Consider the following 20,389-nt stretch of genomic DNA (forward strand, 5'->3'; position numbering starts at 1 on the left):
GATATAAACAGGCACAAAGTGGATCATTCAAAGTCTTACACAATTAAATGAAGTTGTAGTTGCTCGATATATTCACGCATCGGTCAAGTTTATTCACGCACCACGATTTTGGCTTGTATTAGTCTCTCACAAGTCGGACAATATAATAAGTCAGCCCCGCACTTTTGACACGCCTGTTAATCCGGACAACAGCAATAAAAATAAGATTTTATAATATTATACGTTGATTGAATGCAAAGCGAAAATTCACCTGATGTCCACAAGCGAAAACCATATCCTTCGGTTTGTTAAGACACTTAAGGGGTGTTTGGTAGAGAGATTTGAGGGTGGAGAATTAGGTTTCTCTTGTTTGGGAGAATTAGGCGGAGAATTGGGCGGAGAATTGGTTTTCTCTGAGAATTGGGTGTAGGCAAAAAGTAGAGAAATCCAATTCTCTCCATTTGGAAGAGAAATGGAATTCTCTCTGCTTCTAAATCGCGTCTCTGCTCTACTCCGTTCGCGTATGATGATGATGATGCTCCGACCGGCGATGGTGATGATGATGCCGACGTCCGGCACGGCGGCCGACGCCGCAGCCACGTCCGTTCGCGTCTCTGAGCCAAAACGAAACCCTAAATCGCGAGGCGGTGTTGCGAGGCGGAACCCTAAATCGCGGTGTTGATGTTGCGCGGCGATGATGATGACGCTCTACTCCGTTCGCGGTGTTGCGACGCGTCTCTGAGCCACCATTTCTCCACCATGATGATGCCGAGGCGGAACCCTAATCACGTCTCTGCTCCCGTTTCTCCACCCATTTCTCTGTTGTACCAAACAAAGGAAATGATTGTCAATTCTCCACCCATTTCTATTTCTCTCCAATTCCATTTCTCTCCCATTTCTATTTCCATTTCTTCCCATTCTTTTTCTCTGTACCAAACACCCCCTAAGGGCAGACCTAATGACACCAATTGTAGTATCGTTAAGTGGTGTTCTGTTTTGTTTATCTGGTTTATATATGTATTAACACAAACTTCATAGCACCTACTTACTGTATTATGGCGCGTCTCATTTACATGATACTGGCGGACATTTGCGTTTGTTACATTGCCACCGGAAGGTGGAGGAAGAGGAACACTGCCTGGAGAATCTCCTTTTCGGGCACTGATCAACAACATAACAATAAGTGAAAAGTCTTATAGATATTACATATGTTAAATCTTTTGTTTATTTTTCTCTTTCTTGCTATCACTAGTGAAAAATGCATAGGAAACTGCATTTAGGCTATGCTTAGTGGGCGGCAAATGGGGGTGATTTTATGGAGGAACACCCCCTCCCCCGGGCGATAAGAGGGGCAACCGGGGGGGGGGGGGGGTGGCTTTTTGTCGCCGGTGTGTGAGGGTTTGGTTAATATTATTATAAGTTTGTGTGTGTGTGATATAAATATGCATGTGTGTGTGTGTGTGTATATATGAGGCTACAACAACATTACACCCTTAAAAAAACTCGTCATTTACTGACTGGGTGTTACATGACGTATGTCGCCCATTTTAAAGCCTCTCTAGTACACATAACGTTACATACGCATTTGCAATAACAAAAAAGATGACAAGGAAAAACTTTGTATGAAACTTTTTCTACAATTTTCGACACAATATGCATGTCGTGTTGCTACGCAATTTCCTAATTGATATTAACAAAATCGACTTATTTATTCGCATTACCTTTATTATTTATAACTTTTATTTATTTAAATTCTTCTTTTTGACAATTTTTTTGTAAACGTAATCTTTATTTATTTATTATTACTTTTTTTTTTCTTATTTTTCGTACAAATTTCAACGAAAGATCTTTTTTACTTAATATTTTATAAATGCGACACATATTAATAAAAAATTAATTATATAACTTATATATTGTATTCTAATACCAAATTTTGATCAGTTGGTCAATAATGCTTTCAACTTTCACTTTTGTTGCTAAAAGTAATATTAGTTAGACAATTATCATAGATTTTACGCGCTCACTTTACAGTTGATTATGCTTGATTTTGTTTGTATGTTTCTCCATTTCGCGAAAATAAAGTATAATTCTATAATAGTTATGCTACCAGGACTGTTCTTGGCAACAAAAGTGAAAATTTTGATTGTCACCGATCAAAACTGTAAGTATATAATATTATCTGTTAGTATGATATAGTTTGAAATATTTTAATCCAGTCTTCTTATATATATATAATCGTAAATCTATCATTTTAACTTTTTAAGCGTATGAATCTTAATATGCGAAGCGATGTACCTGAGTAGTTTGAGCTCAATGGTTGCCGTGTATTGCGAAGGGATTTTCATCAATGCGTTTAGTGCGAATTCTCTCTCTTTATCCGGTTGATGCATATTAGTTGACATAATTTCCGTAAAATTCACAAACTAGCAAAAAAACAAGAGCAAATCGCTGTCACAAAATATGATACATGTGATATTTTATTAGAGCATTCCCAACATGTCCTTTATATTATTGTGAGTGAATTTTCTATTTTATACTATATAGAATAGTTGTGAGTGGAGGATATAAGAAACTTTTGTTGATGAGCAAATTTAGAGTAACGTTGTTCATCATCTATAATGTTTTAATATTTTTTGAAAGTTGTGAGCTAAAATGCAGTGTTTTTTTAGTATAACTATAAAAGTATAAAAAAATATTATTTAATTGACAACGAGAGATAAAATGTAGTGTTTTTTTTAGTACAATTAATGAGATATAGATGCTGCTGGGAATGCTCTTAGCGACGGTTAAGTTATTTCAAACCTTAAAATTGTCAAATGCTCTAGAAGGTAAGTTATCAAATGCCATCATCATGTCCCAAGGACCATCACCAACCCCTACTAGTATTATTGATAACGGGTAATTACTGCATGCAACACAATAAACTCAAGATTTTATGAAGATCTTTAACGACAAAATGGTCATGCAAATTCATGATGTAAAATGCTACTACCTTGCTTTAACAATGGCATCGATGGTCTCTTGTTCTTGTATGCTGGGCTGGTCATATGCCGGATCGAAACTCCTTGTTACCTAAATAAATCGAGGTAAAACCATATGTTATATTGAATATAACACGTGATTATTTACATCCAGACATGGCCGGCTCTGAGAATTCACGTGCCTCGGCCGAGCCGGAAAAAATGCGACCCTTGTACCTTTACTAAATAGTGTACACACATTTTTATACGCCGATTAAAGCTATAAAACATAACAATTAGCAAAATCATGGTATTATAATGAATTTATGACATAGGCTAATAGCTAATTAAGGATTTCTGAAGTTCTCGTAACATTCTTGATTGCAAATTGGTGAATCAACTCTTAGCGGTTTATGTTCTCTAATGTTCCGTTCTCGATAGCTATCATCGTCAACCCGTTAATTAGTCTTTCTTGGGACATTGTGGGTCGAAAATAAGATTTCAATAACTATAATTTCGAAAAACTTCTTTCTGTAATTCGTTTTGTTGTTATCCCGCCTATTCGTTTCTTTTATTTATTTAACTTATATTGATTAATGACCTTTTTTCAAATTTTAGTGGGCGTATATGTCTTTGAGTAATCTAAAAAAATTGGTCTAAAAGGTGTTTGAGTATTATAAAAATGGTGGGATTATAAACATTCGAGTATTTTATATATATAACATCAGGAATTTAAAAAAAATAGTGCCCCCGAAAAAAACATGTCCGACTGGTCGCCCACTTGGCACACCCTAAGAGGCGGCCATGCATCTAGAGAAAGAAGAAGAAATCCAGAGAAGAAGGGGATTACTCTCAAATCAATAGCTACCTTCACATACATCCCAGTTCGTATATAATTTAACGAACTCGGTTACAATGATTATTTACATTTATACCCTCCTACTTTCAAACAATGACACATAACCCCCTATACTATGAGTTTTAAATAAGTTGTGACATATTTAGGATCTATTGACTCCTTTTAGCATGTGTAAGGGCTCACCTGACCGTCGGCTATAAGCAGCAAGACATGGTATTGGCAACCACTTTTTTCAACAATCGTCATTGCCATTTCAATTATAGGTGCGAAAGATGTCGGTCCTGCAAACCATTTTACTACATTGGAATCATAGTTTCAACACGAGAAATCTAAAACATCTATTTTACTACATTGGATTCCGATTTGGTTAACCAATTAATGGTACAAAAACTAAGTAATAACTTGTTTTTGGCTTCGGTTTTTTCAGTTTTTGGTTCATTTTAGTACATTTTTGACGGTTTTCATTTCAGTTTATGGTTCGACTATTGCTCACCAAGTCAGCCCTAGGAACTTCATATTACACACGTTTTGAAGTTTCAGTCCACTATTGTTTTAGTTCGTCATATAGAAATAAAACACATCATGATTTATTTTTACCAACTTTCAATCTTGAATATTAACACCTAAAATTCAATGGCTCACATATCTTCCTAGTCTTTTTGGACGTTCCGGTCTTTTTAGTCTAACTCCACCTTATACACATATTTTATAGCTATGAAGGAACGAGAAACAGTAATCGTTATATTTTATATAATTTTTTTAATTTTTTTTTAAAATAACTTGGGAATCGCAAACCAACCTGCAAGTCTAACACGAGGGACTATCTCTCTATAGCGTCTCAAAACATCTTCAAGTCCTCGACAAGGACAATCGGGATAAAAACTGAATACTCTTTTATCTTGTGTTGATGCTACAAAACACGTTTGGAAACACATATTAATGATACAACTTCCTTAAAGTAACTTGCTTAGACTATGTGTTATTGATGATGGTTGGTTAGTCAAAAGTGATTTCACGTCACTGCCACGTGAACAATGAGGGCATTAACTAACTAACTCATCAAACATATGTGGTAGAGTGGCTTTAACCCACAATTCTTATTTAAGATTTTTTCTTTTACTTTTTATATATAAAAATATGAATTGGTTAATTTGATTGATTGAACCTTTTCATGCCCCCACACTTTGAGCCCTCCTTTAGCGCCCCCCCCCCCCCCCACCCCACCCACCACCAAACCACAGTACATAGTCTTACGAGATTAGTTAAGTATAAGGATATACCGTCTCCAAATCCGTAGCAGGGGATCCAATTATCATCATTAAAATTCACTAAAGTTCTCCCAATGATCGATATTGCTTGTTCATAAGGATTTTGTGACACTCCATTAATGCTATGTAAACTTCTCCCATGGAATGATTTCATCCCTAATTTTGTTTTTTACAAATTAGCAAATAGCATCTTTTAAGCGACTAAAAGAGCATTCACATTGAAATCTCTATATCATCAACCCAACCATATATTTTATTGAAAATTGTAAGTTTTTTTTTGTAAAAATTTGCACTACATCCAATTCTCTAAAATATAAATGGAATAAAATCATGAATTGAATCTACAAATTCATTCCATGAGTTTTTGTGAGTGGAAGAAAGAAAATTTTTATAAAAATAAATAATTATTATTTAATTGGATATGAATAAATAGATAGATAGATAGATATGAGGAATTGTAGAAGATTTTTAAAAGATAAACAAGTATTATGAATAATAAGGATCCCAATGTGAATGCACTTATTTAAAGCATATGCTAATTAGTTACAATTAGCATCAAATATAAAATTTAGTGACAAGTTATGTAACAAAAATATATGCTTACAATAGCGATGAATAGAAGTATATAACCAACAAAACAAAATGTAAAACATATCCAGACTATAATTAGTGAGGAATGAGCCTAAAAGTCATATAACATTGGTTGTTGATACAAAACCGTAAAATCATATCAGAACCAAAAGGTTAGTTGATTATGAATTAAAATTTATGGCTTATTATCCGTAAAAAATGGATCTTTTACTGATACTAAGTTTATGAACGGAAAATATACTAACCTGTCCATTCATTGCTTTTCGTGAAATCGAAGCCAACAATGAGACTCGATGATTCAAGCCCAACTCGAGCAAGAGCAGCCATGGCCTAAAAGATAACATTTTTTTTCTTCTTTCAAATACATAGAATGAAACACGAAATATTTAACGAAACGTCCAACTTGATTAAGAAGTAGCTAGGGTACCTCTTCCAACGTCTCAAAGTTATCAGCTATTCTTGTATACCTCCGATCAAACCTTCTTTGTGGGACCGGTGGATTATGATGACGCGGGTTGTAAGATGTCTCTCCTTTATTTTTTTCGCCCATTATTACCAAAATTGATCACACACCAAAGATATTGAGGGATATATATGTGTGTATGAGAGAGAGAGAGAGAGATTACATCGTTGACTATTCAAACTCGAATCTATAATAAACAAATTCAAATTGCTACGAAGTTATGGGGTTGAAAATTAGGAAGCAGACCCTGTAAGAATCTTCTGGATTTAACAATTTAAGTCTTGATAACATTCTATTTTAGTATATTATAGTTGAATTAAATTTAAGCCTTGATAACAATTTAAGTCAAGATAATTTTCAAGACTTTTACTTTTATTTCATAAGATATAACCCTTTTGTCTTCTTTCTTTTTCGACCAAGATGAATTAAATTTCATCCTTGATAACAATTTAATTATAATCCTAATGATTATAAAAGTAACATATAACTATATAAGTTTTTTTAGAACTAAAACCACCCAAATGGCTAAATATGTATATGAAATGGTCATATTATACACACATGCAATTACTTGTTATAACACCTTTTGATGTCATATCTTTATTTTTTATAGTATTAATCAGTTATTTTTAACTGTAATATATAATGTTTAATTATACAAATGTAAATACATAGTTTGAAATTAGCATTAGTTTATTTTATCTAACTTCCGATACAGGTTTCATCACAAACTGAAATCCATTAGTTTATACATAGTTTGATATTAGCATTAGTTTGAAATTAACATAAGATCATTAGACTGAATATGACTTGGTCTATAATAAGTTTTTTATTGAAAGATATATGAAAACAAACATATCACAATACCTATATTCTTAAAAGTATTTATATTATACATTAGAAATTATAAAAAATATAATTATATTACAAATATAAACAGAATGTGTATACACGTCTTTATAAATAATAAATATTAATGTCTACTTGCATGAGGACTGAAGTAAATGTCAACAAAGAATATATTATGTCAACTTACTTGATAATTAGTTGATATGTAACAGAAGTATTTAAAATATTTATATTAAAAATAAGACATATCAAGTATATATAGATGTCTCAAACATTTATGTATGGGATGTTTCTATCATAAATTATCATAACGCTTTATACTTCTCACAAAAATTAAAAATATCAAAGATGTGGTATTGTCAACTGTGAGATTATCATCTTGTGAAACAGTAAAAATAATAAAAATTTGATTTTAGGAAACTTAGTATATATAAAACATAAGTTTTACGCGATGCAGTCGCCATATTCATCAATCATCAAGATTGATTTTAGGCACTAGATTTTGTCACAAATGTATTGATATGAGATTTAATGATTAATTGATTTAATTGCCATTACTACACAAACGGTATATGCTACGGAAAAATTTGGTTTCAAATTTTGCTACGAAGTAACTATAGATTAGCTAGGGACACATTTTGTTACGATTTAGCTACAGATAGTGCGTTGCAAAAAAATCGTAGCAAAGTCCATAGCTCTCGTGATCCAATAGTTCAACCGGACCAACCCGATGTACTCACAAGAATCGAGATAGAGTTACAAAGAGTGTTCCTAGCAGGATACAAAAAGAAACACCTGGCAAAAATATTTGGTCTCTGTCTCTTATGCTGGTAACTTATTGGGATTTTGTTACATTTTTTTGTTGTGATTGTATTAGTTAAAAAATCAATTTTGGTTACAATTTTGTTCAACGTCAATCGGTATGGATTCTAAAACCGCGAAAGACTTGCAAATTTGGTTGTTGGTAAACTGCAGTTGAGAGTAGAAATTTGAGAGTTATATTTGTGTTGAAAGTCAGATTCCGAGTCAAGTTTAGCCATTTTCGACCTTTTCGCTATTGCATAAAAAGCAATCAATAACAGTTTAACACCACAAACACCCAAAAAACTATTACAAAATTTTATTATTTTTTCTACATTTTTTTATTAAATAGGGTTGACATCGATACTGTAGACTATCGAGCAGCTAGCTATGCCACTAGCCCATTTTGAATAGCAAAATTAGGAGATTGAAAATAGCATTCGTATTGTGGGGTTGTAACGATACTATTCATGACCGTTGATTGTTAGATACAAGTAAATATCAAAAGTGACACATATGGTACAAAAGTTAAACCACAATCACAGTATACAAAGCCTGTTATGAATCACTAAAATCTAACACAACTTGAATCAAAGATGCAGTAACTTGATATCTTTATATATCGGTAAAACCACCCAACGCAACACGATTCTGATCTCAATCAGATCCTCGCAAACTGGACACAATGATAAACGGGCATCGCACTCACGACACAGTCGTTTTTCCTGACATCAACAATAGTATTAATATTTTATAATATACATGTTGGTTACTAGTAAAGTAGAAATTGGGTACTAAAAACTCACCTAATGCCCGCAACCGAAATCCATATCCTTCGGTTTGTTGCAACACACATAATCACATATAGCCTTGTTAAGTGAAAACAAATACCCATCAGTCGCAGCTATCCCTGATTAGTGAAAACACAAACGACACTTTCAAACTAAACAAATAGAAGCCCAAATGAACAAATGAAAACCACGCCGAGTAAAATAAGACTAAAATGAGGGGCTCACCCCCTTAATCATCCCACGAGTCCTAGAAAGCCCCGCTTAGTGAAAACAAATGCCCACCGGTCGCAACTATCCACGTTCAGTGAAAACACAAGCAACACTTTTCAAACGAACAAATGAAAGCCCAAACGAACAAATAGAAACCACAATGAGTAAAAGAAGACTAGAATGAGGGGCTCACCCCCTTAATCATCCCCACGAGTCCCAGATATCTCCGTTTAGTGAAAACAAGTACCAACCAGACGCAACTATCCCTGTTCAGTGAAAACACAGGCGACACTTTTCAAACGAACAAATTGAAGCCCAAACGAACAAATGGAAACCACAACAAGTGAAAGAAGACTAGAATGAAGGGCTCACCCCCTTAATCATCCCACGAGTCCCAGATATCCCCGTTCAGTGAAAACAAATGCCCACCGGTCGCAGCTATCCCTGTTCAGTGAAAACGCAAGCGATACTTTTTAAACGAACAAATAGAAGCCCAAATGAACAAATGGAAACCACAAAGAGTAAACCAAGACTAAAATGAGAGACTCGCCTGCTTAATCATCCCACGAGTCCCTGATAGCCCAATTTAGTGAAAACAAATGTCCACAAGTCACTGCTAGCCTAGTTTAGTGAAAACAGAAATGACATTTTTAAATGAACAAATGGAAGCACAAACAAACAAATGAAAACCACAATGAGAAAAGAAGACTAGAATAAGGGGCTCACCTCCTTGATATGGCATGCTTGGATAGGCGGGATATGTGGTCGACGACCCCCTACCTGATCACCCCTCAACGCCCAAAATGTTTATATATCTTTTTAAGAAAAAAATTATTATTTTTTAATGTTTAAATCCAATTACTCAATTCGTTTAAGGGGCTGTTTGGCAAGTGCTGAACCATTAAGTGCTGAATGATTAAGAGGTTTGAATAATTAAGAGGCTCTGAACCAATAAGTGCTGAACCAGTAAAGTGTTGTTTGGTTGGATCTCTGAATGACTGTGCAGAATGGCTTTTTACCCCTCTAAACTATTTCGTGTAGAATTCAACGAACTACCAGAATACTTTTTTTTCCATTGAAACCCAATATATACGCAAATATATACGTTAAAATGAAAACAATGTACATACAAGTTTCAAAGATACGAAAATTCAGAGTACCACAAATATAAATGTTTAAAAATGAACATAATATACAATAACTAAACCGGCGTCTTCATTCTTGCAACCCGAACGATGTCTTCATACTTGTGCAACGCCCAATCTTAAAAGACTTGATCATATTGGCACTCGCATTCAAAACTTTACCTATAGTCGTCTCGTTTGTCTGCATGACTCGAACACTTTCATAAATTACCTACACATTATCACCATGAAAGATTAGCCATATCTAAGTGAGGACTCATAATTATACTCAATTGTATGATTAATTAATTAATTATATTCGCTTTGTGATCATCCACTTGGCTCGTTTACCTCCAAGCTTTGAAGCACTTGTCTTGATAAAATGTCAACTTTCAATACTAGAACACACAAGACATACGCAAATCACCCAGCCATTGGTATTCTTCACTTATTGTTCATTTACTCATTTCAAGTTTCTTTATAAAAAAAATATAGCATGGCATAGTTTAATCTTATAAAATCCCAATTTTAGTGTTGCACGTTCTGTGCAACACCTGTTCCCTATGGATTTTGACACCCTTACGACCTGAATTACTTCAACATGATCAAAGGTAAAATATAGTAGACTCAGAGAGCTTTTTAACCATATATAATACACATTTATCCAAGATACAATTGATTTTATATAAATTCAAGAAATACAGGTCAGCGGTGTAATTTTTGGCCATCAGCTTTGCTGAATTATATGTAAAGCAACAGAAGTCAGCCATTTTACCCCCACTTAATATCCAAATCAGCTTTTTATATCTTAATATGAAATGAAGTAAACTGAAAGGGCTTTTTAACCATATAAGATACACACTTATTAGATTTTTCTGCGATTTTATACAAAATTTTAAAGGCAGACCAGTAACAAGATTAGCTGCGCATCAGCTTTGTTTTTGTTTTCAAATTCAATTCAAAACGCAGTTTTGTACCCTTTCTAGTGACATCAACATCCATACTCCAGTTTACACTTATATAGGCTTCATTAAAACCACAAATCAACTGGAAATTACCACTTTTATGATTAAAGACACCGCACCAACAATTAACAATACAATTTGGTTCATAATTCCTCATAACAACATTATATTAGTTATTCTAAGCATAAAGTTCAAACTCGTGCCCCCAATTCCATCCCAAATATCATTTTAACTTAAATCCGAGTTTCAAAAATGATAAACATGAGTTGAATATAAATAATTTAATACTATAGTCATAACTCATAACTAAGCAACAATCAACAATATTTCAAGGTTTTATTCTCTGATTTCAACTTCAAAATTATTTCTATAATATCATTACATCCAAGATTAGGGTTTATGGAAAAAGTCACACCTTGTGTTCTACAAGCATAGAAGAGAACGATTTCATAGCTTTAGAAGTTATCTTAATTTGACCATGCATCCCTATTAAACTGAATCGATTGAACAAAACAATAAAAAAATGGATTAAACAGAATTCTATTAGAAATCAGGTATCGATTAAATCTTAATAAATTGAGGATGGAATAGAAATCGACGGAATCAGAAATAGATATTGAACCTGGTTAGCTACATCGACGGAGCAAAAAAGAGACGTGGATTCGGGTCCGGCAGCGTCGGTGGTCGATGGTGCGAAGGTGTAGAGAGCTGACGAAGATGGTGGCTGGTGAAGTAGAGAGCTGATGAAGAAGAAGAAGAGTGTTGTGTATGTTAGGGTATAATGGGCATGTGTGAGATCTGAATGGTTCAACCATTTTTTGAAGCTTAAGATGTTTTATTTGAACGAACCAAACACACTCATGTCTGCCCGATTCAGACATCTACATCTGAATGGTTCCATTAAGTGCCAAACAAACAGCCCCTAAGTCTATTTTTATAAAAAAAAAAAAAAAAAAAACCTTTTTTTGCATAACCGAGTAAACCCATTTAAATTTTTAGTTGTTTAAACCCAACAAGAAACCCTTTTACTTAAGACCAAAAAAAAATATTTCGTTTTCAACCAAAAAAAATTAACGATTCTCAGAAACTGTCCTAATTAAACATTTGAATCGGTGTTAATCATATACATGTGATTTGCATTCTTTATTTTGTGTGATTGTTTCTTGTGTTAATTTGACACCACATTATCAGCAGCTGTTTAATTCAATCTTTTTGCATTTGTTTTGTTCTAGTCAAGCAATATTTATAATACTAACCACATATCTCTAGTGGATATGATACCTTCCTACCCTAGTTATATAGGTTATTAAGGTTTTTACATTTTTGTAATGATAAAATATGTAAAAAAGAACACTACATAATATGAAAAACATGGCAAATATGTTGGATATTTTAATGTTATTGGATTAACTTGTCGATGGAGGAAATAACGTTAGAGATTAAACGAGTTAGCTAGGTGACGGGGGAGTGTGGGCTTGTTTAACAATAATGTTATTTGGGATTTGTTATTTGGTTTTATACTTGGGCTTAAGTATAATGATAAGTGGGCTTATGATTAATTAGCTGGGCTCATGTGAGATATGGAAATTGATATATATATGTTGCTGATTTCATTCTCTGGATAACAACATATCATCTCATCGAATATTCAAAGAACAGAGAAGACGGTTACTTCTTCTCTGGTTCTTCATCACATTCATTGGATCATCAAAATCCAATTCCAACTACAGAAAATCTCTGTCTTATCCGATAAATCATTGCGTGTAATCCGCAAATAGGTTTATTTCGGTGAAGAATTATTTTTGCTTTATTTCTTATTCCTAATATGTACAGGATGACATGCTTGCATGGTGATGGACTGATACGAGTCATGTATGCAAGGATCTGAGATGGTTTGAAGAATTCGAATCATATGAAAATGGATCTGTACTTAGGATGTGAAATGTAAAAAAATTTGACTTGTATTGACTTATGGAAAACATTTGTTTTGGATTATTTCTTGTATGGTTTAGGAATTAAAAAGAACCTCTTGTCTGGGTTGCTTTAAATAGTTTTTGGTTTTAACCAGGTTAATAAGTCAGATAAATTTATTTTATCTTGACATGAAACTTTGTTGGATTCGGATATTTGTGTAATGGAGTATTTAAACCAAATATTAATGTCCCATTTCCTATTGAATCTGTTTGTATGACATCTTCATCTCAAATCATGTGAATTATTTTGGAGTGAAAAGAAAAATAGAATCTTGAAGGAAATAATTGGCTCCTTGTTATCTTACCCGGGTTGGAGTGATTGATTGGACAAAGAAATTATTATATTCTAGCTTTGATATAAAGGATCTGGGGGAGGTTGATGTTATCCTAGTTATAATAATAAAAAGGAGTAACAATGATATAGATGATTCGATTTCATTATATTGAGAAAGTATTGAAGAAATTCAATCCGTTTGATTATTCTTCCATTAGCACTCCTATATATAGATCCTAATATCAAGTTTGCGCCTAATAAAGGTGATTCTATTTCATAATTAGAGTATTCAAAGTTAATTGGATATTTGATGTATGTTATGATTAGCACAAAGACTTACATAGTGTATGTCATGGGCAATTTGAGCACATATACTAGTAATCCTAGTGCTCAACAGGCAAGTAGTAAACAAACTGCTTAACTATGGATGTGTATTCTCTTTTGGAGAATGTTTCATTTCTTAGATAATTAAGGAATTACTTTGCATCACTTAACAATGGAAATCGAGTTTCTAGCATTTGCAACAATTGATAAAAGTGGTTGAATGTGTAAGAAACTGTGATTACAAAATTCCATTGTGGTCGAACCGATATCACCAAAAATCTATCAGGTGTGATAGTGATGACTATGTCAAATGTATAATGGAAAGTCTAGACGGTTATATGTTATACAATACAATGTGTGATATCAGTTGGTGTGTAATATATGAGTATAAGTTGGCTGATGATCTAACTAAAAGGTTAGGAAGAGATCTCGTGAACATATCAGTCATGGGGATGGGTTTAAAGTCCATACATTAATATCATATGTCAAGACACCCAATTCCCATCTAATGCGACATTAGATGCTGAATTCAATGTGGAAAGCTTGTCATATAGATATTGGAACACAATATTATAAACATCCCAAGGTTTGTGTTCGGACCGCGAGATAAAGTAGGTTGAAGTATAGCTTCTTAATACTTCATTGATAAATTGCATTGCGGGTGCGAGAATAATGAACTACCTATAAGAATATGAAGTTTAGCTGCTTCAAGAAGCTTTGGACTTGAGATTTGATATATTCTTTGAAGGATTAGGACACAGGCTAGTAAAATATTGTGTCGAGTGGAATTTGGATTTATAAACGTATGTGTATTTTGCCTTGAAGTATTCAAATGGATAGCAAGGGTTCAATCCATAGGACACCCCGATATTCGAATATTTTGATCGTGTAATTTACTAAGATGAAAATTCAATCCGTAGGACATTTTCATTTATGCATACGTTTGCGTTTCTATGATAATTGTTAAGCTAATCATGGATATCACTAAAATAGGGGAGGATTGTTGGATATTTTAGTTTTATTGGATTAACTTGTCGATGGAGGAAATAACGTTAGAGATTAAACGAGTCAGCTAGGTGACGCGGGAGTGCGGGCTTGTTTAACAATAATGTTATTTGGGCTTTGTTATTTGGTTTTATACTTGGGCTTAAGTATAATGATAAGTGGGCTTATGATTAATGAGTTGGGCTCATGTGAGATATGGGAATTAATTTATATATGTTGCTGATTTCATTCTCTGGATAACAACATATCATCTCATCGAATATTCAAAGAACAGAGAAGACGGTTACTTCTTCTCTGGTTCTTCATCACATTCATTGGATCATGAAAATCCAATTCCAACTACAGAAAATCTATATCTTATCCAATAAATCATTGCGTGTAACCCGCAAATAGGTTTATCTGAAAGTGATTCACGATTCAGAGATTAATCCAGGCAATTGTTCAAGAAACCAAGATTGAAATCAAGATTACAGGTTTGCATCATTGATCGGATTCATCCTCCAGGTACGCAATTTATACAACAAAATAATATTACAAAAATATTCACCCAAAGTCTTTACACGGTTAATAGACTAAGTAATCGGTCGAGTCTATTGATGCAATTCCATTCTGGTCTCGATTCGATTCCCACAAATCGGACACAATGATAATGCCACCCCACACTCGCAACATGTCTGTTAATAGCAGCAACAACAACAACAATAATAAGATTTGCAAATCATATACATTGTTTGTAAAATACGAATAGGGTGTTAAAGCTTACCTGATGCCCGCAACTAAAAGCCATATCCTTCGGTTTAATAAGACACATAGGACACAGCTATATAACACAAGTTACGGTCACGTTAAATGGTGTTTGGTTTCGTTTATTTGATTATTGTTAGTGAAATATTTTAAAAAAGTGTTTATATAACATTATAATGACACAAACTTGTTAGGATCTACTTACCATATTGTTGTAAGTAGAATTTGGAGATGTAGGCTTTTCGTTAACATGATATCGTCGAACACTTTGGTTTCTTAAATTGCCACTGACGGGTGGAGGTAAAGGAGCAGTGGCCGGAGAATAACCTGTCCGGACACTGATAAACAGTATAACAATAAGTGAAACTCTTAAATATTTGATCTTAGGGGTGTGCATGGTGTGATTCAGGGAGGTTACAGACTAAAACCAAACCGAAAATCAAAACTTCAGATTTTGGCTTTTTGAAGTCGTTCGAATTTGGTTTTTTCGGTTTTCATTTTGGTTTTGGTTCGGTTTCGATTTTTAGTTTTTGCTATTTGAGCTTGAAAATTTTAGGCCGAATATAATGAATTTAGTTGTAATTAATCTTGTTAATTGTTGACTGATAGAATATTATACATTCACCAAAAGTATTTGAGTTATTTATTTATTAAATTCTATTAAATTACTTAAAATATATATAAAAAATAGAAATTCGATTCGGTTTTTATTATATGCAAAACCAAAACCGATCCGTTAGTTCAGTTTTTACAAAAAACATAAAACAAAACTGTCGGTTTTTGTTTCAATTCGGTTTTTTCAATTTCAGATCGGTTTTTTCAGTTTCTGGCATACTATTGGTCTTATTATGTTTCTAAATTCTAAAACACATAATTCTTATAACTCTTATTTATTTTAGTTTAGGCATATGATTCTTGATTTATTGATACTACATTAACATATAAGTTTATTGTTTACCCGAGTAGCCCGAGTTGAAGGGTTGCTTGGTATTGCGAAGGTATTTCCATCAATGCATTAACCGCGAATTTTGTCTCTTTTTTCAATGGATTGGTAATCTTTGACATGATTTCCGTAAAATTCACAAACTAGCAAGAAACCAGAGCAAAAATAAGTGTCACAAATACGATATACTATATCGTAACCTTTTTTTAGCGACGATTTAAGTTATTTCAAACCTGTAAATTGTCGAATGCTCGAGAAGGTATATTGTCATCAAACTCCTTCATCATGTCCCACGGACCGTCACCAACCCCTACTAGTATTATTGATAACGGGTGGTTGCTAGGAAAATACAACACGAAAATTATGTACATGTGAACGACAAAATGGTCGATTCATTAACATGTTAAATGTTACCTTGCTTTAACTATGGCATTGATAGTGTTACGTTCTTGTGAACTAAGTTGACCTGTTTCCGTATCGACACTTCTTGTTACCTAGATTGTAGAAAAAAACAATGTTTTTTAATGAATCGTGACATATATTGGATTTACTGACTGTTTTACCTGACCATCGGCTATAATCAACAAGACGTGGTACTGGCCACCACTTTCTTCAACTATTGATATCGCGGTTTCTATTATAGGTGCAAAAGATGTTGGTCCTGCAAACGTTTATAACGAGTCGAGCTTAACCTTGTAAATGCTAAATTATTCTACCCGAATTAACTTTATATATATATATATATATATATATATATTAAGCTATTTGAGGTGAGCGTGAGCTAGTCTTGAAGTTTTTGATCGTGAATCTTGAAGCTCTCAAGCTATAGAGCCAAGTTCGAGCTTAGTCTAAAGTCCTCGATCTTGGCTTCCTATGTTTTAGCCGAGAGCTCAATAATCTAAACAACGACTGAAGTTTAGTCGCCATAAACATTTAGGGATGTCAAACGAACCCAACCCGATAGGAAAATCCGAACCGAAACATTCAAGACGAAGACAAGTTAGAAAAATAATTTTAAAAGATTTTGATAGTGTGGGACGGGTATTGTATTAGGTGGTGATACGCAACCTGATTATCCGAAACATGTATACTGGTTTACCCAAATCATGCCGGTGAAAATTTTCTTTTTACATATTTTTTCTTGGATGATATAATAATTAACTAATAATATCTATCTCAAAAACGTCACGTTGTCATCCCTAGAAAAAATTAAGATGTCACAAACTAACCCGAAAGTTTAAGTTGAGGAACTATCTCTTTATAACGCCTCAAAACATCCTCAAATCCTTGACAAGGACGCGAGTCATGATAAAAACAGAACACACCCTCGTCATGTGTCGATGCTATAAAACACGTTTAAACAACTAGTTAATACACAAATCCCGTTAAGTAACTTGCTTTACAAGATGAATCAATGTATAAACATGTACCGTCTCCAAACCCGAAACAAGGGATTAAATTATCCTCATCGAAAGCCGCTAGTGTTTTTCCAATGATTGATATGGCTTGTTCATAAGGATTTTGTAACACCCCAATGCTATGTAAACTTCTCTTGTTGAATGATTTCATCCCTAGTTTTGTTTTACAATATTAATACATTTATCGACAACCTTTATATGAAACCGAAAAAACTGATCCGAAATCATCAAAACAAAAGGACAGACCAAAACGAAAACCAACATTTAAGTTTTTTATTTTTCTAAAATCCGAACCAAAGATTCTTAATTTTTTTTTTGAAGTAATTTATAATAATTTATTATATTTGTGTATATTTTAAGCCAAGTATTTTAGCTTATTGAGTTTAAGTTTAATATAGTCAATTAATTATTAACTAACAAGAATTTTACACCTAAACTCATTATTTTAGCCAACATATTTATTTTCCCCAAAAATTTCAAACCAAACCAAAAAAAATGACAAAATCAAAAAAATTGAAATCGAAACCATATCAAAACAAAAAACCGAAACCAAAATATTTTCAAAAGCTTAAAAACCGACAATTCAAACACTATAAATTTAGCGACTATATTTACGAAAGATAATATTTACTTACCTGTCCATTCATTGCTTTTGGTGAAATCAATGCCAACAATGAGATTCGATGATTCAAGGCCAGCTTCAGCAAGAGCGGATGTAACCTGAAAGATAAAATTAAAAATATTTCACAAAATACGTAAGTTGTAAACTGAATTTTGTTTTTATAACAACCAGAACACGAAACTAAAAAGACTAACATATATATATTTAATAAATACGTAAATCAAATATTTTTGCTCGAGTGTATAATAATTAGTCAGTTATTGATTAACATATATATTTAGGCCCAAATACATTATTTTGGGTAAAAAAGTTTCGGCCCAAAATTTTTAAACTTAAATAGCAAAACCACAATAACTGGAATCGAACTTGACCCAAACCGAAAGCTACAAATCCAAAACTGAACAGTTTCCAAAAAATCAAAAACTGAAGTTTCGATTTTAGCCCAAAATTGACCCAAATTAAACCGTGCACACCCTTACGTAACTTGATCTACTAGTTACCTGTTCAAGCGTCTCATAGTTATCAGCTATTTGTGAATACTTTCGATCCAACCTTCTTTGCGGTGTCGGTACATGATTACTCGTGTTATAATTAACGCTTTGTGACCTCGGATAATTGTTGTCTTGAATTCTTGTGCTTGGTGTTTCTTGTTTTGAACTCTTGCCACCCATTGTTACCAAAAACTGATCTTGAGAAGATATTTGAGTCTTTTGTATATAAATATACAAAATGTAATATATGTAATATGCAAGTGTCGTGTTGTAATTAAATAACTACAATACAAACTATATAAAAGGCCATATAAATTTGGTTACAATGTCACACCGTTGACTATATGACTAGTCAAACTCTATTATGAAATAGAAATGCTAAGAAATTAGGAGGTAAAAACTAGGAAGGACACCTTGTCACTATCCCCACGTATTACTTATTGAAGAAGGAAATCCGGGAACGGATAATTCAATACCTTGATTTCAATCTCGAATTCGTCTTTTCAAATAAGTAACTGGTGAATCATAACAGCAAGTCCTGCAAAACAGAAACATCGTGTAGCTCATTACAAAAAGATGGTTCTTCCTGTAACCACTCTCTAACGTGAGAATCGATATTGTGATCTTATTTGTGAATATATTGGTGAGAAGTATGAGAGAACGGGATAACATATTTCACATTTGTACCTCTTTCTACCTATTGTCCTTTGTTAGCAATGGTTTTAACGTGTCATTTTAGCGAGGTCTTTTATTCTTTTTGGGTGTTCGAAAATATTCCTTTTGTTCCCTTTAAGGATCACATAGAATTTAAATAATTCTTATTGAATCGGGTTGTTTCGATATGGGTATTCCGACCCATTCATCTTCATTATGTGTCGGAAACAATCTTTATATCATCATCATCATCATCGTACTCAGTATATCCCACCAATAGCAAAGCTATGGTAGGGTCTGAGGAGGGTAATCAATCTTTATATATGTATATGAAAGTTGAGTTAACTCTTTGAATAATCATCTAATCAAGAATTCAAGATAATTTGTAGCCTTTGAATGTTCTAAAGCTTTTAAATAAATCGAGCCGAGTCCTTCAATACTTGGTGCTCAAGGTCATGTGTCCGCTTACCTTCCATTTTATTGTAATTTTATGAGTTTAAACTAAAAAAAAGTATTTAATACAATTTTGAAATATTACTTAAAAAATTAGATTAATATATTTCTGTTAAAAATATAGATTTATGTTTTTATCTATTTTTGTTTTCTTTCTTTTTTCTTTATTTCTATCTTTTATTTTCGTCTCCTTGTTCACTCGTTTACTTTTCTTATTTTTTTATATGTAAGTTTTTAACTTAATTCTTATTTAAATAGGTTTAACTGAGATGACACGTATTTATTAGTTAGTGGTGTGGTAGTTGTGGGTTCAAGAGGGAGTATCAATAAGTCGAGTTGATATATTGATGCCCTGATGGGTCTCGGTTTAGTAAGTTAATGGGTGGAATCGTTGAACACGAACACGAACACGACTCATATATTTAGTCAAGTCAAATGTATCACAAGGCCGACTATGAGGTAGGGCCGGGTGGTCGACCAACCCTGGTCCAACATCCCGATAGGTCTGAATTTTTTTAAAAAAAAATTATATGTATTTTTTAGAAAAAAAATATATATATGTATTTTTAATGTTTAAACTCAAATACTTAACTAACTTAAGGCCCCATTTTGTTCCTCCTTTGGATCA

The 20,389-nt window shown here is 33.2% G+C and overlaps 2 protein-coding genes across 2 annotated transcripts; both read right to left on the reverse strand.

The window, feature by feature from the left end:
- Positions 1 to 89: 89 nt before the first annotated feature.
- LOC143615939 (E3 ubiquitin-protein ligase RGLG1-like) lies at positions 90 to 6,207 on the reverse strand. Its single transcript, XM_077088927.1, has 10 exons — positions 6,085 to 6,207; positions 5,903 to 5,987; positions 5,079 to 5,222; positions 4,598 to 4,708; positions 3,982 to 4,079; positions 2,972 to 3,051; positions 2,782 to 2,884; positions 2,275 to 2,402; positions 1,029 to 1,140; positions 90 to 173 (listed from the first exon to the last, which is right to left on the reverse strand). Exons 1-10 carry the CDS (start codon positions 6,205 to 6,207, stop codon positions 90 to 92), a joined length of 1,068 nt encoding a protein of 355 aa, XP_076945042.1.
- Positions 6,208 to 14,965: 8,758 nt separating this feature from the next.
- LOC143615940 (E3 ubiquitin-protein ligase RGLG2-like) lies at positions 14,966 to 18,848 on the reverse strand. Its single transcript, XM_077088928.1, has 11 exons — positions 18,664 to 18,848; positions 18,177 to 18,261; positions 17,554 to 17,694; positions 17,353 to 17,466; positions 16,687 to 16,784; positions 16,538 to 16,617; positions 16,357 to 16,462; positions 16,139 to 16,266; positions 15,386 to 15,518; positions 15,200 to 15,256; positions 14,966 to 15,110 (listed from the first exon to the last, which is right to left on the reverse strand). Exons 1-11 carry the CDS (start codon positions 18,832 to 18,834, stop codon positions 15,027 to 15,029), a joined length of 1,197 nt encoding a protein of 398 aa, XP_076945043.1. The 5' UTR covers positions 18,835 to 18,848; the 3' UTR covers positions 14,966 to 15,026.
- Between the last annotated feature and the right edge of the window lie 1,541 nt (positions 18,849 to 20,389).

The sequence above is a fragment of the Bidens hawaiensis genome, unplaced genomic scaffold, assembly GCF_021521415.1.
Source record: "Bidens hawaiensis isolate Kalapana, Puna unplaced genomic scaffold, B.hawaiensis_p1.1 tig00044850_1, whole genome shotgun sequence".
Classification (NCBI taxonomy): Eukaryota; Viridiplantae; Streptophyta; class Magnoliopsida; order Asterales; family Asteraceae; genus Bidens; species Bidens hawaiensis.

What these genes read in the sequence shown, in the direction of transcription:
- LOC143615940 (XM_077088928.1), bottom strand. Translation starts at nt 18,834, where the DNA reads ATGGGTGGCAAGAGTTCAAAACAAGAAACACCAAGCACAAGAATTCAA. An exon ending in ATTCTACTTACAACAATATG is followed by an intron (nt 15,257 to 15,385) that starts GTAAGTAGATCC and finishes TGTGTTATATAG; the next exon opens with CTGTGTCCTATGTGTCTTAT. An exon ending in CTTTTAGTTGCGGGCATCAG is followed by an intron (nt 15,111 to 15,199) that starts GTAAGCTTTAAC and finishes TGCTATTAACAG; the next exon opens with ACATGTTGCGAGTGTGGGGT.
- LOC143615939 (XM_077088927.1), bottom strand. Translation starts at nt 6,207, where the DNA reads ATGGGCGAAAAAAATAAAGGAGAGACATCTTACAACCCGCGTCATCAT. An exon ending in GAAAAGCAATGAATGGACAG is followed by an intron (nt 5,223 to 5,902) that starts GTTAGTATATTT and finishes AAACAAAATTAG; the next exon opens with GGATGAAATCATTCCATGGG. An exon ending in GATGCCATTGTTAAAGCAAG is followed by an intron (nt 2,885 to 2,971) that starts GTAGTAGCATTT and finishes TGTTGCATGCAG; the next exon opens with TAATTACCCGTTATCAATAA.